The 17,537-nt window shown below is 31.1% G+C and overlaps 2 protein-coding genes across 8 annotated transcripts in view; one reads left to right on the top strand and one right to left on the bottom strand.

The window, feature by feature from the left end:
* The window catches only part of Syn (synapsin), a 64,718-nt gene that overhangs the window by 7,424 nt on the left and 39,757 nt on the right, over nucleotides 1–17,537 (top strand). For 2 of the 3 annotated variants that reach the window (XM_087412836.1, XM_087412837.1), the window contains exons 3-6: nucleotides 141–471; nucleotides 995–1,248; nucleotides 1,628–1,763; nucleotides 2,293–2,397. In XM_087412836.1, the coding sequence (XP_087268962.1) occupies nucleotides 199–471; nucleotides 995–1,248; nucleotides 1,628–1,763; nucleotides 2,293–2,397 (768 nt within the window). In that variant the 5' untranslated portion in view covers nucleotides 141–198. Of the gene's footprint in view, nucleotides 1–128; nucleotides 472–994; nucleotides 1,249–1,627; nucleotides 1,764–2,292; nucleotides 2,398–17,537 lie in introns of all 3 variants that reach the window. The other variant, XM_011064228.2, reaches the window with a different exon arrangement.
* Nucleotides 2,515–17,537, bottom strand: part of Timp (Tissue inhibitor of metalloproteases) — a 163,389-nt gene continuing 148,366 nt past the window's right edge. For all 5 annotated transcript variants that reach the window (XM_011064225.2, XM_087412840.1, XM_011064224.2 and 2 more), the window contains 4 exons: nucleotides 6,173–6,299; nucleotides 5,645–5,727; nucleotides 5,302–5,532; nucleotides 2,515–4,248 (listed from right to left, as the gene is read on the bottom strand). In XM_011064225.2, coding sequence (XP_011062527.2) covers nucleotides 4,027–4,248; nucleotides 5,302–5,532; nucleotides 5,645–5,727; nucleotides 6,173–6,299 — 663 coding nt within the window. In that variant the 3' untranslated portion in view covers nucleotides 2,515–4,026. The remainder of the gene's footprint in view (nucleotides 4,249–5,301; nucleotides 5,533–5,644; nucleotides 5,728–6,172; nucleotides 6,300–17,537) is intronic.

Raw genomic sequence — 17,537 nt, 5'->3', positions numbered from 1 at the left:
TCATCTCCATGCTCGTCATTCCATCAGCACCAAATGGCTGTGATCGATGTGCATTTAACGCAGTCAGACACGACAGCGTCAGTGCGCGGCCTGCCGACCGATTGTCACTGTCACGACGACCACCATAGCTTGTCTTCCAGGTTCTCGTCAGGGGACCTAAGCTCGGAGCTCGATGATGAGCCCAACGCGGATCCTGGGATGGCCACCGTGGGCCGGCAGGATTCGTCTCAGCCGTATCAAGCAGTGCCGGATCGACCCCTGCAATCCCAACCGGGCCCGATATCGCTGCCAACCCACCCGCCGATCCCGGGTGTTCCACCCCAGGGACCGCCGCAGCCCATCGCCGGCGGCGATCTCAGTCTCAACCTGAGACCTGGCTCGCGGACCACTAGCGCACCATCCTCGCCGGCGAAGACACGGGAGAGTTTGCTCCAACGGGTACAGAGCTTAACCGGTGCCGCTCGCGACCAGGCAAGTCAATTTCATTCCCATTTTCCTTATTTAAATTTATCCGACAATTTCGGTCTAACAGAATCAGATTTAATGAGAAGTAATTTTTCATTAATGAGAAGTAATTTCGTCGCTTAAACGTTATTGAAACGAACAAGAGACAGGATTATTAATAACTAATTAAATAATAGGAAAAATCCTATTTTCAGTCAAAGCAAATATGAATATTAATATTATATTAAAATGCGTTTCAAAAACGGGATCCTCTCTATTATTTGATTTATTCTTATCGATCTAATTTTCATTTATAATTATTTAATAATTAATTTAGTTATTAATAATCCTGATTAAATAAGTAATATCCTAAAATATCTCTTTTAATATCTCTCTATTAGTTCTGTGTTTTCGAAACCTTTAAATCTGGCTTTCCCAAAAGCATTTTTCTGCCATTCATAGAAAAGTTAATTATAATCAATCTTCCGTTTGGTCGGATATGTTGCAAGCCGAGAATGTCACAGTATGTGACAGCTAAAATGATGCGTAGGGTGCTTCTATTTTGGGAGCGGCGGTATCTGGCGCGACCAGAGGCTCGTCATACAGCAAGGACCGATGCTTTACTTTGCTGGTGATCGATGACCAGAATACCGACTGGAGCAAATACTTCCGGGGACGCAGATTGCATGGTGATTATGAAATTCGTGTGGAGCAGGCGGAATTTCGAGAACTGTCCCTGACGGCAAGCGAGGCGGGCACCGTAGTGTCCATGGCTGTCTATCGTAACGGGACCAAAGTTATTCGGTAAGATGAAATTGGAGCATGGAACTTTTTTGAGAATAGTTTCTGCATCCCATTTTATTGATCCTCTGCGTTAAACTAAAATGCATGATTTAAATAGTTTAACGTAACTTTTATAATTTAATATTACTTTAACAGTATAATATTACTCTGCGTTTCTCCTAAACAATACGAAATTAAATTATTCAGAAATAAATTAAAATAATAATTTAAAAAATTTAAAACGTTAATATTGTACATAATGTATAAAAAACTTTTAAAAAAATTATTTTAAATAGAACGTTAAATATAATAACGTAATGAGACAGAAGTAAACTTATTATTTAAAATATTAAACCAATATCAAGCAACGGATACAGCACTTATTATTATTTGTTGTCAGATCGTTCAAACCTGATTTCGTATTGATACGTCAAAATCTACGAGATGCTGGAGAAGATTATAAGAATCTTCTTCTTGGTCTGATGTATGGCGGTGTACCTAGCGTTAATAATCTCACAGCAATTTACAACTTTCAGGTAATGTATTATTACGATAGAATTATCGTTTTTATAAACTCTCTAATTATTATTTACAAAACATAATAAAGAAAATAAAGCTTATTAAGAATATTATATTATAATTTCAGTCATCTACAAATAAGTAAAAATCTTTAACAAATATACGTTAATATATTTACACACACACACATACACACACATATATATATATATATATATATATATATACACATATGTACATTAAAATTTTTATCATCATCCTATTTAATTTCTATATTTTTAATACAGGTTAAATTAAAAAAATTTTTAATACTAATAAAAATAAAATAATGTTTTGATATACATATTAATTAATTTTATATATATTAAATAGGATGATAAAAATTTTAATATACATGTTGTATGCGTAAATATATATGTTGTATGAGGCTCTTCACATGTGATGTATCGATTTTGTGTTTTATATATATATATATATATATCTTTCTTACATATATGCACATATAAGTGAACCTTTCAGTAATTGCTATCGTATTCTATGAAATAGGACAAACCTTGGGTATTTGCTCACCTGCTGGGACTACAGCGCCGTTTAGGTAAAGACAACTTCCCCCTGATTGAACAGAGTTATTATCCCAATCATCGCGAAATGGTAAGTGAAGTCAATTAACATATTTAAAATTTTCATTTTTTCATGTTTAAAAAACAAGAAATTTTTAAATCATCATTAGAATGATATATGATGTATTATAATGAGGACATGCATATAAGAACAATTGTTTTCATTTATTTTTATTCTACATGTCACATAACACTTACAAAAATACCACAATTAAGAGCTAAACTAAATAAAACGTTTATATGTAAAAAATAGATATTTTTTCATTCGAAAGTACACATACATAGAAATCTTTAGCATTCTTTGTATTTTATATTCTGAATTTCGATCTACATAAATTGCTTTTACTTAACGTTAATGAAACTATATATTTATAGATATATAGAACAATATATTATTAGTAAACAATATATTATTAGTAAAGTAAAAACAATAAATGTATTTTTACGACATTAAAACCTTCTACATATATTTATAAGATTATAGATTCGCATATTCAATGTTTTCATCAGATTAAATAATTTCTGAACTATGAATAATAATGAATGTAAATAACAAATGTATACATAGATTATGATTTAATTTAAACTTAAAATGCGCATAACATATTATGAAGTATAATAAAGTACGAGTGAACTTTTAACGACTAAATACTTACTATCTAAGACTACATACAACGATAATTGGAATAATTTAATGATACATAATATACATAAACAATACATAATATATATATATACAACTCGTTAAGAGTGAGAGAATAATCGTGAAAGTAGTCGCTCATATATATTTCAGCGATGAAATCCATATAATATATCCACGCGTTTCAAAATATCTGAGCGATGCAAACTTACTCCTCGTTAATAATAATTGAATAATTAAGGGTCGATTCCACCACACGTCGGTTAGATCAACCAATAATTAACTAATACTTCTTCTGTTTGTGATATAGCCACAATGTGTTAAACGAGTTAAACTGCCATTGTAAACTATAGGATAAAATTAGCCAATGCTGTTACTACGATATCGAATCTAAGTCACGAATAATTTAACAGACGATAGACGATTCTTAAAACTGTATAATATCGGTTTTTCAATACAATTGTTTCTGTCCACTATCGAAATCTATATAAAAATTAGCTCAAAAAGTAATGACATCGTTAACAAACATACATACAGTTGCATCTGTCACAAGTAAAGCTCACCTGTCCTACTTTTCAGTTTCAAAAACCTAACGCATTGCCATTTTTAGATAAATCCGATTTTATTCGAAACACTACTAAAAATATAAAGGCAATTTACAAAGCAGAATATTATTGCTTTTAACGATTAATGAAACTATTTATTATTAAAGTATGGGGATTCTCTTTTGCCTCACGCATCTACGTATGCGGTAACTCATTAATAAACTATCATATTACTTAATTATTCCGAATAATACATAGCAGAAGTTCAGGTCTCTTGCATTTATACGCGCTGCAAACATGCAGCTTTCCATTAAACTACCGCCATACCACATCGCTATATTTCATCGTTTTTCATTTGATTATGCGGCGCGTCCGTCATCAAATTGTCTGGCAGACACGTCGCATCATTTTACGAACGAAAAATTCTGTCGCTTCCCATCGCACGAGGACACGAGTGGAGCACAAAAGTGCCTAACTAAGGTTCTCGCGACCTTTGCTGCTCGCGTTTACGCTGATACTCCTTAATACAATTCTTGTACGGGACTGAGGGAACCCAGGAGCAGCCGCTGAATGACGCCATGCATACGCCATATCTTTCTTGGCAATCCTGAGGGCCTGGTGTACTTTCCCACAGACAATTTTTTCCGCCGCTGGACTCTAGCACGGCACCCTTGCGCCTCCAGTGTGTGTACAGAATCTGCGATACAAAAACCAGGCCATTTTTTTTCCGCGCTCTTCCTTACGATCTCGTATTCTTAGCCGCGTAAACTCGCGTCACGCATAAATCAGCAGTGATTGAACAAATGCACAAATATCTGCGCAGTTCTTTGGTCGCGTATTTTTAGGACACTCCATTTTTGAGAAGCATTCTCGACTGTATAAAATCGACCGAGATTTACAGCGTATGTGATTCATTGCCTTAAATCTTTCACGCAGCGAGTTGCATTGGTTTCGCGGAATCAGTTGAAAAAATATTTGATTTTGCGTATGATTTATAAGTTCCTGTTCAATGTACACTGAATTCGTACTTCGATGTATTTATTAAAAATTCTATTCTCTCTAATTTCCAAATGTACGATAAATTTGATTCTAGTTATGGCTATAATCAAACAACGTAATATATCGTGAGAAAAGCAATATTATTAATTATTACGATAATCCTCATCAGTAATAAAATTCTAAAACATTGTTAAATTCATTTAAACTGTTAAATTCATAACTTCAAATTATATCCAGTTGAATTATTTTTAATTATTTCTATTTAGATTATTTATTAGTTGCCACTGCAATTTCTACTCCTACTCAATACGTATATATTTTCCTATGATTTTTATAGGTTCCTATTCAGATTCTATAAGTTCATATTCAATATATCATAGGCATTAATTAAAACAATGGTGTTAAATAATTAAATGTACTAAACACTAAAATTAAGTTAATTACTTATTAAGAGCATATGTTAACATGCTTTTGTTCATGGACATTGTTTGCTTTGACAAGCTAAGCAATTTAATCACAGAAATAGATTGATTTGCATTTTGACATATACGAAAGTTAAAACAAAACAAAATATTATTTAACTCAAGAAATTGGATTATTGTTCCTTCAATATCTAACAGACGTTAGACAGAATATCTTGTGATATCCTCTGATTAAAATTTTTATACTAGTATATTCTTCAAAATATTAAGAAATTAATAATCGAAGGAATACATTTGAAGTGACGACAGATAAGATATAATCCACTTACATCACACACACAACCCTGTTGATAGAGCTGTCTCAATCCCTTGCGTTGCCTAGTAGTCGTTTCGGCCCATCTTATCGAGAGTCCGCAGTTCGATATGAGTGCTTTTCCCGAGACGATTCTTCCGTTTAGAACGTACGTGTCGCCGACGTTCAGTGTCACTCCGCACATCGAGTCCGTGGATGGTGTCCGTAAAAGGTTCTGCATCAGTGCCATGTCGGCATTTGGGTTCGACTGCGGGAGGAAGAAGCAGAGGCGTAAGGTTAAGCATAGATTGCATTTCGCGATGAACACGACGAACGTCTTTCTACGCGCGGTAACGTTTCGCCAGCACAATAATACGCACCTTGAACACCCTGTTTATCTTGACCTTGTAAGCGATCTCATAGTCGTTGACGGGGAGAATCTTTTTCACCCTCACCACGACGACTGTGACAGAAGAACGTCATTAACTGTGGCCAAAGACTTTTACAAAGATTGGAAAGTGATTTTCGCTGTTATTTAACGCGTAATAGTCGCATGATTTTATAGAAAATTGTAATACATTGGCCATATATCAGTATATCTAAGATACGTAAAACTTATACAATTATTATAGAAAATTATAAAACATATTATAAAGTTATTAAGTTAAAAAGGTTATAAAATACATTATAAAGTATTACACAAAGTTGAATATTTAATATTCCAGTCATTAAAATTATTATATATAGACAAAAATAAGATATTAATACAATTCGTTAAAAAATAATGTAATATTTGAATAAAATTAGAATTGAAATATTTATTAAAATTTCAATTTATATTTTTTGCGCTATGTAATATATTATATATGATATCAAGAACTGGAACATATTAGTGACCGTGAAATTACCAAAATCTGATTCACAAAACTTGGTTTGAGGATGGGCCTGTGCACAGCTGCATGCTGTAGTTTTCTGCACCGATGCTAATAGCACGATTAACAGCGAGAAGTGCATCCACATGAGTAATCGCCCCATCTGAAGAAAATTAAAGAGATACGTTATTTATACAACAAATAAAATAATCCCATTGATAATTTATTGGAATGATCGCTTTGATTGCTTAACTGCTTCAATTTTGTGTATAATTTTGAAGAGCCAGCATGTAACGGTTGATGTCAAGGTAATGCAAATGTAATTTAATCACCGTGAGATGAAACGTGCGTAATGCGACGCAATGAATTGCTATGTATGCGGAAAATCCGTTTATCTGCGAAATCCGGTTACAAGCATTCAAGTTATTCGGACAACTCATTACTTGTGTGCGAAAGATACCCGACTCTTTGAATAACTAGACAGTGAAATTTACTTTGCTGAGATAATTTACAAAAATATGAAGGTAAAATAAAATATTTTCGAGTTGCCTTTATCATAGAAATAGCATTAATTATTATTATTATCATATTTGTTATTGATGTCACACTAATCGTGATGAATTTAGCAACCAATTTGGATTATCACGCTACAGTATAATGTCATGTAAATTTGTCATGTAACTTTATAGCTTTGATATTCAGATTATCATACATACAAACATATAATTTTCAATACTTGATCTAAATAAATATTATCAGTAAATAATGGATTTTAATTAATTGGATATGATATTTATATTCAAGATGTAATAAAAGATTACAATATGTTATAATTAAATTGCAGATTTCTCAGTTCAATAAATAATAAATACGCGTCGCCTGTTGCAATATAATATGCAACAAATATCAAATAGATATGATATTATTACATAAAAATTTTATAAAATATTCATAATTATAATATTTTCATGTTTGACGCATGGCAAAAGGATAATAAATCCTAAAGGAAATTATGAAATGCATGAGAAAAGAAAAGACAACAGTCTTTTTTTGATAAACTAAAGAACTCGCACAAGGAAATGCGCTAATCCGACCTAGTTTATCGTCGCCAGCTGAACGTGATCTAAACATAGCTGCAAAACGGTAACCAAAGTCGAACGTGATCTAGAAACACTTTGCGCGGCCGAAAATGTCTCATTGAGATGCGCTATCTATCATTTTAATGAAAATAAATATTTATAATCTAAATAAAACACAGCTTGCACACCAACTATGAATTGTAGCATAAACGTTTGATATCTGTGTTTATTATGCTTATTTCTTAATACGTAACATATTAATTAAAAACAGTTACACTTTTTGAAATAAATTGTTGAAACAAAAATTTCAATACAATATAAAACTTATAATAAATTAAAATTCAAAGAAAAATGTCCTCTTATTTTTCATTCTTCTTATTACAAGAAAAACTAAAAAAAAAAAACAATTTTCCGATAGAATAATAAAAACATTACCAATAATGGAAATTTCATTAATCTAATACACAAGTTTATAAATACATTAAAATGTGCGAGATACGGACTAGCGATCGTATACAACAAATGGAATCGTATTCTGTGATACGAATTTATTAAAAGCATTGAACGCACGAATCGGTCGGATACTATTTTATCGCAGAAGCGTTATATTTCGAACTCTGCGAGTTACGTTCATGGTGTTTCAAGTTTTTCACACTGACAATTTGCATGGGATCTTTGTGCCTACTCGTCTTTCTCTCAGCAAATCTCTGCGAGATCCACCGCGATATATCGTAAAAAGACAAGGGCGCAGTTATTGCAATGGTAAACGCATGTAGGGATATATCAGGATATCCGCAACTATAACGATATATCATTGTTGAGAATCTCTCAGCGTTATCTTCATAGACTCATTTTGTAAAAGTGCCGGGATTATTAGAAATAACTGTAATAACAGATAATTTCTTTACTGAGTGCATTAATATTATATAATTATATAATGTAATAAAAAAGTATAAATTGCAATACTCCGAGATTGACATAAATTTGTTTCAGTTCGTGACAATATATAATCGAAAGAAAACATGCAATTTTCTTGATATACTTAGTATGATGTACGCGGATCTAAGCGACGCACAATATCGTAAGTAGACCCATAATCATCATTTATATTTATGCGAATTTATTGTCTCGACTCGTACTCGATTACAGTAATGTACTAAAGTGGTTTGCCCGCAAGAAAATTTACCGGTCGCGTTTAAATAGCAGGATTGTATAGTAAGGTTTACCGCTTAAATTCGATCAATCTGCAAAAAAGAAATTACATTATAAGAATTAATAAAGATAATTGTATAAATTGGAACAAATGTATTTTTTATTTTCTAAAATTAATCATAATCGTTTGTTATAATTAAGGATTAAATATATTATTGTTGACGGTTATTGTTTAATTTCGTTTGTAACTCTTCCTATTCTAAAATTAATCATAATCGTTTGTTATAATCAACAAAATTAAATTTATTATTGTTGATGGTCATTGTTTAATTTCGTATATAACTCTTCCTTTTTTAAAATGTCAAAAAGTTGATAATTTTTTAAAAATATATTTATATTTTCGATAGTACAGATTAAGCAATATATATTAATTAATCTGTAAACACATAAATATTAATATAGTATATGTATAATATATACATTGACGTCAGCTGATAAACATATTGTAATATAATAAATTTTTTAATTATCAGTTTATAAAATCAACTTAATTCTAGATTACCTAATGACGTCATTTCAGTTAATTAGTTTAATTACTTTACGATTAATTTAATTGATTTTCAAATTCACAAACATATATCATTTAATCGCGAATCGAAACTAGTTGCAAGAAAGAAAATAAAATATGACCTTCGCATTGCAATATTTGCATAGAATTATCGATAGCCTTGTTAGAAATCGATTGCGATCTGGAATAGTTCGCTTAAAAGATGCGCATTCATTTCATTAATACGAGTTCTAGGCAGAGAAATACATGCGAGAACAACTATCGCAAGATTTACATTATATCTTTATTTTAATCAAATTGACAGCGAACAATGATAATGTTTAAATGATCAACTTTTTTCAAATTATATTTTAACGCAAATAATTATTTACAAAAATTCGTGGATCAAAATACCATAGAAAGAAAAATAAAAGTTTTCAAAATAAAAGTTAAAAAATTATTTGCTGCTTTTTGTCTCAAAAAATTTTTTAAATCTAAAGGTTCAAAACTGACAAATTATAATTATGGTTAAACGGTCCAAATCGACAGCCGTTTAACCGTAATCTGTAATTAGTCAGTTTTACAGTTTATATCCCAAAACTACTATATTCGAAACAAAAATATGACAAACACTTTTTTTAAGTTATTTTTTTCGAAAACTTTTTGTGCAATATGATATTTCGATTCATTAATTTTGAGATCATCTTATGTATTATATGTCATTATTACAAAAAACAAAAAAAATCATGAACAAAAAATAGGTAATCCTCTTTTATAATATAATGTGTGCAACTTTCCTCTACATACGGTCAGAATTAAATATTTAAGTGAGCGTAATGCGAAGGATCGAACGTACCGTTAAACCGTTCAGATAATCGAGATTCTACGGTGCTGGCGAAAGGATTTATATGGGCAACGTTCGTCGCGTCCACACCCAGATAAGTGTCCTCTTGCGATGTTCGCCGAATGCGCTTCATGCATCATCATGCAAAACGGATTGATTGAGGGGCTGATGTCACAGGCGGCCGATGCCGTATATACACTCGCATTATTTTTATTTCCGTTTGAGACAATAAATATCACGGTGTGTAAGAGAGAGTGCGTACTGTGTATGCCGGTGTTCCACGCCTCGTGATACGTCGCGATGACGCGGTGTCGAGCGATTCGTCACGCGCCTCAGGATTCACTTCGCGATCCCGTAAGTGAAGCTGCCGCCGACGATGGAGGGAACATCGTAATCTTACGCACGATTATACGCGTATGTGTAATGCACACTTGCGCTGCTCACTTGAGAGTAAAGTCGTGCGCGAAATAACATAGCGAATGGATGTGAGACGCGTTTTCCCGCGCGAAATCCTTTTGTCATTAAAGACGTGAAGAATTAGATTGGCTAATGTAACAAAAAGAAGCTCGAATAATTTATATAATTAATTTTTGGCTTATTGGAGTAATTCTTATTTGAAAAAAAGTTTATTCGTTTAAAAATAAATAACAATTAATTTGGCTAAGAATGAATTCAAATAATTTTGCATGTAATGTTTAATTATTATAAAATATGTACATAAATACATTTATTCGAAGTATTAACGTTATCAATACATTCCTCTGATCAATTAAATCAATTAAATGATCGCAATCAAACAGGTTTAATTTGATTATTTTATAAGTAAGACAATACTTTATGAATATACTGTATAATATCATTAAAGTATACATATAACATTACAATCCGATAAATTGTACAATGTAATTTATGATTCATAATTTTCTCTCTCTTCCTCCTGTCAGTTGCAAAGATTTTAAATCTCCAGTTATAGATATACGAGCAAACCGCAGCAATTAATCTTAAACTCAAAAAAAAAAGAATATAATAGAGAATTTCATTAAAAACGACAATCAAAGTGCTTTTGTTGTATATTTCATATTTTTGATAAATGTGGGTATATAATACGAGAAATTATACGCGAGAAGATAAAAACTTTTAGAACATCGAAAATTTAAGTCAAGATAAAATGCTTTTATGGATAAATATAATCAGTGTTCTAGTTTCCTCTTTACTGCAATTAAATTACTCAAGTAAAGTATAAATTTATTGCTTTAGCCATTTATTAATGAACAAGTTAATATACATATAGGCATATTCTTGTTTAATTTTCTTTTTTAATAGACAACGTGGTCTCTCAAGCAAAGCATTTCAATAAAAAAAATAATCACCTCACAACTATTTTTCTATTTGCTGATTCAGCCTTATTCTAAATTAACATTTCACAATTGTATCGAATATACGTAAGTATGTCCAGGCTCAGCACCTTGTGGCACGAGAAGCATTTTGTACTTTGAACATTCCCTCAGCAGAAATTTGTAACCCAATATGTTCATCCGCCGTAAGCAATAACACATACGCAACGTAAATACTTCGCGACAATCACGAATTGCGAGTCACTTCTTTCACATCACATTTCCCATATTATTAAATTGTCATGTACGACATTAAAAGAAAAGAAGAAAAATAAAAAAATTAGTTGCATTGGAAAACGTTACATAAACAAATGGATAAGATAAAACAAATAAAATAAAAATAATTTACTTTTAAATTTCATAATTAATATAAAAATTTAAAAAAATATATATAAAGTACAATCTCTAATAATAAAATTACTAACGCAAAAATCTGTTTGGCCAAATGAAATTCATAAATATATATAACAAAATCGGTTTAATTAACATTCTCTTTTATTCTCTAGAGTCCCAATTGTCCCAATTACTTGCTTGTCTCTATTAGCTTTTGTATTTCGATAAGTCATAAAGAAAACTAGCATACGATATCCTGAAGATAATATTTTATTTTTTAAGTATTAAAGTATTTTAAATATTTTTTGAAAAATATGAGGAATTTATGTGAATCCATTAATACATACCGCAAGATTTTAAGCTTGTCACTATGCTTGTAGTGTGTCCTGTATAAGCTTTGTATAAGTTAAGCTTGTGTCCTGTATAAGAGCTGAGAACGTTGTGTTATGAATATACTTTGAAATAAATATAATTGAAATAATGATTTATGTAATATTAACATAAACAATTAGCTTAAATTTATTACCTGTTTTAGTAACTATATGTTAAAATGAGTTAAATGTGGATAGGCACATAAATTGAGGGCACATTAATAGGATCATCGCCGCTTAGAAGACTCATTAATAGGGACAAAACATGATTTCTGTTTATTTTTGTCAAAAGCATTATAAAGTATTAACATTTTTTAGATTAAAGAAATATTATAAGAAAAAGAAGTAGTTGAAAAACCGATATTGATTGCAAGCAGATAAAATTAAAGCTACAATATTTAATAATTAATAATATAATTAATAATATTCAATATTTAATATTTAATAAGCAAATTGGCTAAAAGGTACATTAATAGGAACAGTTATCATATTCATTTATCTTATTACTTACAAAAGTATGACATAAATACACGATAAAAAGATAAATGAGTTTTCTTGTGCGTTACAAAATTATTTATTATCATGCAATATAAAATTATATTCACTAAATTCTCATAATCGAATAAAACATATTTGTTACTCCTTTAATTGGCAATAATATGTATCTCACAGTAATCTTTCGCGCGGTTCTCTGGTTCCTCTTAATAAACATCATGAGTTATTAAAATAAAATTGCAACCTTCGCCTTAGTGATGATTTATGCATGTTTCGGCAGAAATCGTAAACGCGCTAGTAACGACGTCGTATTATTAATACGACGAAATATTTATGATCTGATGATATTCGAAGCGATTCTTTATTATTAAGAAATCATGGACGGCCTTAATGTTTGATCAAGCAATAAAACCATGTGATCGCAGGCCTGATTTTTATTACTTGTCCAAATCGTGAGAACGCCCATCGTCTCAACCTGAGTGGTACGTAAAACGCCGTCTGGACGCCTTTCAGCATCATTCTTTCGTTCGTGCATATAAATTCCCACACGGTTTATCAAGATTTATGGATAATTTTGAACTGGGTTCGTTCAGTCAACCGTCGAGCGTAGAATTTCGTTGTTGAATGGACCGTCGAGGGAATTCAGGGGGACACGTACGGAATTAAAGATACGGATAAAAATATTCCCCCTTTACGGTAGCCAAGTGTCTAGGGCTTCGGTGTCGTGAGTGAACAATGATAGTACTCCTCTTAATCCCTGCTCCCTTGCGTTTCGAGGCGCCGCCACGGTCACGGCGAATGCTTGGCCTGCCATTGTCAAATGCTCCGTGAAGCGGTTCCGTCCTGTCGACTGGTAATCCCATCAAATGGGAAAGAACGGCGTCCTTCACCCGAGAGTTACGAGTTCCATTGTCGACGCGTGGGCGGACACCCCGATTAAATTCGCTTGCTTTGTAAACTCAAATTACTATACCGTGATGTGGTTTGCATTTACAAGATACACTTTGCGTCAAGGGACTTCCCTTTCTCATGCAATCTTCAGACTTGACTCGCGAGAAATATTTGGTAATAGTAATTATTGTAATTACAAGGGGATTCTTGCAGAAGTAGATTAGTCATACACGGAGAGAATTTTTTTAATTTAAAACATGGTAAAACATGGTAATTGTGATACAATACAATATTTTACAGATTTTTATAATCAAACTTATTTTATATTTTATTATAGTTTTATTAATGAATGAGAGAAATTTACATAAAATTCTTCGAAATACAATATTGTCCCACTATCATATTTTCAGGATAAATTCTAAGAAAAAATTCTCCTTCGTGTATTGTAATTCATACTGTATGTTCGTATTACACACTTACATAAATTACAAATAACAGTAAAAATAGTTTTGTGATTCCAAGAATAAATAAATATAAATAAAATGCTTATATGCCTCCGCAGTTATTTCCGTGATAAGATATAATTCGCAAACAATTGAAATATACTTACCAACGAAGTAAACTAACTTCGTTGATATACTTCAATTTAATTGTTTGCAAACTATTAATCTTATCTCGCTTCATAAATGTATTATTTACTAACTGCGGAGACTCATACAAACATTTTCTTATATTTGTTAAATCTTGCAAATAGAGCAAGGTTTAACAAACTAATTTGTAAAATAAAGTAATGTACATTTACTGTAGTCAATGTATGCACATACCAATTTGATAAGTAAATATATTCACATGTAATGAAATATAAACTTTTATCAGTAGAAGCATACATTTTCATATCTGATTTAAAAAGAAGAAAACAGTACAAAAAATGCAGCAATTTAAATAAATGAACACTTTTGCTAACTTTCAAGTAAAGGATCTTTCCAAAATGTTTCTAAATTATAAAATAAAATTTTAATTACAATTGCGACTGTAATATGGACTGTGATATAAGTGTCTTTTCTAAATTATTTATGGAGGCAATTTATAAACAATTAAAATTAAAAGATTATGTAGAATGTACAATTCTAGTAAAATTTTTTTAATAAATTCATTTATATTCAAGTGGATTGTATGTTTTTCGAAAATTTCATTCAAGACTTAATTATTTGCAGAATATATAATGGAAAAAGATATTAAGACATGCAAAAAATGATCTAATGATTATAAGTACTCTAATAAATGTAGAAATATCTATTTTCTATTATTTCAATGTCAAATTAAGTTAAATTGTATCCAATATGAATTATATTCATGAGACACATGTACTTGATAAAAAGCGAGAGGATATTATTGGAAAAATATAAATATTTGATATATTCCTTAAATATCGACGCTTTTGCAAAGCACGTTTCGAGCAATCTCATGTTTTACTTAACACTATTCTGCGACATATTGGCAATCACGTACTATATACTTTATTCGATGAACCTTTTTCGTGCCGGACGCATTTACATACTCATTAATCTCCGCGCTCTTGTATCGTATTAACGTATCCCTCTATACATACGCGTTGCGGTTAAATCTTCTTTCTCAATGAATTAGCGATCGACCACGTCAATCGACCCGACATCGATTATTCCTTTCGGCGCTTTTCGTCGCCGGTGCCGGTTTGTGATCACCGGCAAGAGCATGCGTATTTATTTATATGCATGGAAATCGGTCTGACCAACTTTCGAATTTTCAGAGGCGTATATCGCAGTCAGCTCGATGGATCAGCCGAAATAAACCGGTTATTCATTTGAAATGATCAAGCGTATCTCATGTCGAACTTGCGGAAAAGATTATAGACGAGTACAATAATAAAGTGTTTTCATGGCCATGTCTAATAATCAATTACAGATAAGATAAGACGTTTAGTTCGGAGTGTTATTGCGAAATTACTTCGCCAGAAGGAAAATAAGAATATTGGGATTAGTTAATATAACATTTGTTGTGTACAGGAAAATATAAGATTATGTTAATAAAAAATTATTTGAATAATAATAATATATCTATAATATTAAGTATTAGGTGTTGGAATTAATTCGTAGCGTTTTTAATGAAAGAATGTTATTTATTTCACATGAGCATTAAAAAATACATTAATGAAAGTACTTCCCATCACTTGTAAAACGCTACGAATTAATTCCAATATCTAATATTATAAATACAATTATACTTTCTAAAACTTTTAGAGTGAATCTCTGTTAAGGATTGAACTTCCCTTTAAAGTCCCAAAGAGTAATTCCTCCTTTAAGAGTAATTTGACAATAATGATAGCAATAATAAAAAAATATTTTAGTGTATAATATAAAGAGCCAGACTATTTTACTAATATTTTTTTAATAATAATAACTGATAATAAGTAAATTTTAACTAATAAAAATTATCAAAAAAAAATAAAACAGGATTTATAAACCCTGCTGTTCTATTATAATGTTGTTATTGATGCTCTTGATCATATTGAATTATTCATGCGTGAGACTAGCGCTGAAGCGCAGCTTATATCGTGACATCTATAGCTGGCAGAGATTCATGAAGCACAGTAATTCCACCATGCACCTAACGAGAGCACGCGAATCATGGCAATTACGCTGTCGGTAATTATCATCTTGCAGACTAAATACCGGACAGAGGCTCTCAAGTGCAATCTATGTCGCGGTATCACAATTTGCGTAAGCTATCGCTGCATAACGAATCGAAGTTGCACGTGGCCCGAATGGTTCTTGAAGAACGATTTCTCCGAATATAGCATGATAAAGTATATATATATATATATATATATATATACATATATATATATATATATCGCAATAAGGTATATTTATTTATATCGCAAATCGTAAAACACAAATAGTGGTAAAAATCTTTCTCGCAGTGGCCATTTTAGGGTTCTTCAATAAAATATCTCTTTTCCAATAATCAAAAATTACGGAGATCTTTTAAAGTATCGTCGTTTTTAGTCTTTAATAAAACTTAAAAAAAAATGGATAAAGAATTAGAATTGCTTTAATTCCAAAAATATTTTGAATAAAACTGATATTAGGAATAAAGCTCGGGAATCACGTAAAGTATGACGAAAAGGGCGATAAATCGGCGACAATATATATATTTGTAAATCGATCGTATAGAATGCTCGTATCAGTACCAGTGAGATATCATGTTTCTTGAATGAAACCACGAAAGATGCGAAACTGCACTAGGCAACGTGCCATACTAGACTTGAGGTCATTGTGAAATTGTAACTATGACATCAGACGATAAGACATACATACAGGTCTGCAAATTGCGAGAGTCGTAGAGTCGTTATATAATAGAACCATACACGTGCCAATAGATGGGCAATAATATCGATTCCTAGATTTTATTGTTATCATGTTTGTTTATCGTCAGCAATCATTTCAAATATTATAATTTATAATTAGCAATATAAAAATAAATGTAACAAGAATAATTGATTCTTGTATATCTTTATACCTTGCAATATATAATAATAATATGTTCCACTTAATTATATACAAAAGAGAACGCGATATATCGTCAAATAAAACTTGCAATTACAAGTACTAATCACTTGCAATAATTTGAAACGATCGATGCTTTCATTAACTCGATAATAAGTTCGGATTATTACGAATAATAAGTACCAATTTTCAATAAAATATTGAAATATTTCAATAATAAGATAATTATATCGTTGTGTCTTTTTTATGAAAATTGATAAGTTTCTTCGTTATAAATGTAAGCGAAAATTTAAATTACATACGAATTGGTATTTGAGGAATGTGCTCACGTTTAACATGTCTGGCAAATTTATATATATAATATGAGATATCGACGCCAATGTAATAGGTAGACACGTATTAATTATATATTCGATCAATCAGATACATACGCGATCGATGCAGTCATGATCTGACACTATAAATTATAGTTAGTTATATTCGGAAAATTAATTAGAGTGAGAATTATTAAAATATACCCGTGCAAAACGAGGATCTGTTTTCCCTTAAATAGACAGCATCAGAAAAAATGCGTACGTGTCTGAAAATTGAATTTAATTGATATACGCGTTGCCTTGGGAATTTTCATTCAGAATATTTCTAGAGATACGTGAAAAAAATATATTATAATTGATTGCTTATAAAGGCTTGTCCTAATATTTAAAAAATGCTGTTCAGTACTTTAAATCGTCTTCATTGAATAAATTGACG

This window comes from Acromyrmex echinatior, chromosome 13 (assembly GCF_024713525.1).
Source record: "Acromyrmex echinatior isolate Ae372 chromosome 13, ASM2471352v2, whole genome shotgun sequence".
In the NCBI taxonomy this organism is placed as follows: Eukaryota; Metazoa; Arthropoda; class Insecta; order Hymenoptera; family Formicidae; genus Acromyrmex; species Acromyrmex echinatior.
Note: the sequence above shows the minus strand (reverse complement) of the source record. Positions and strands in the feature narration are given on the sequence as shown.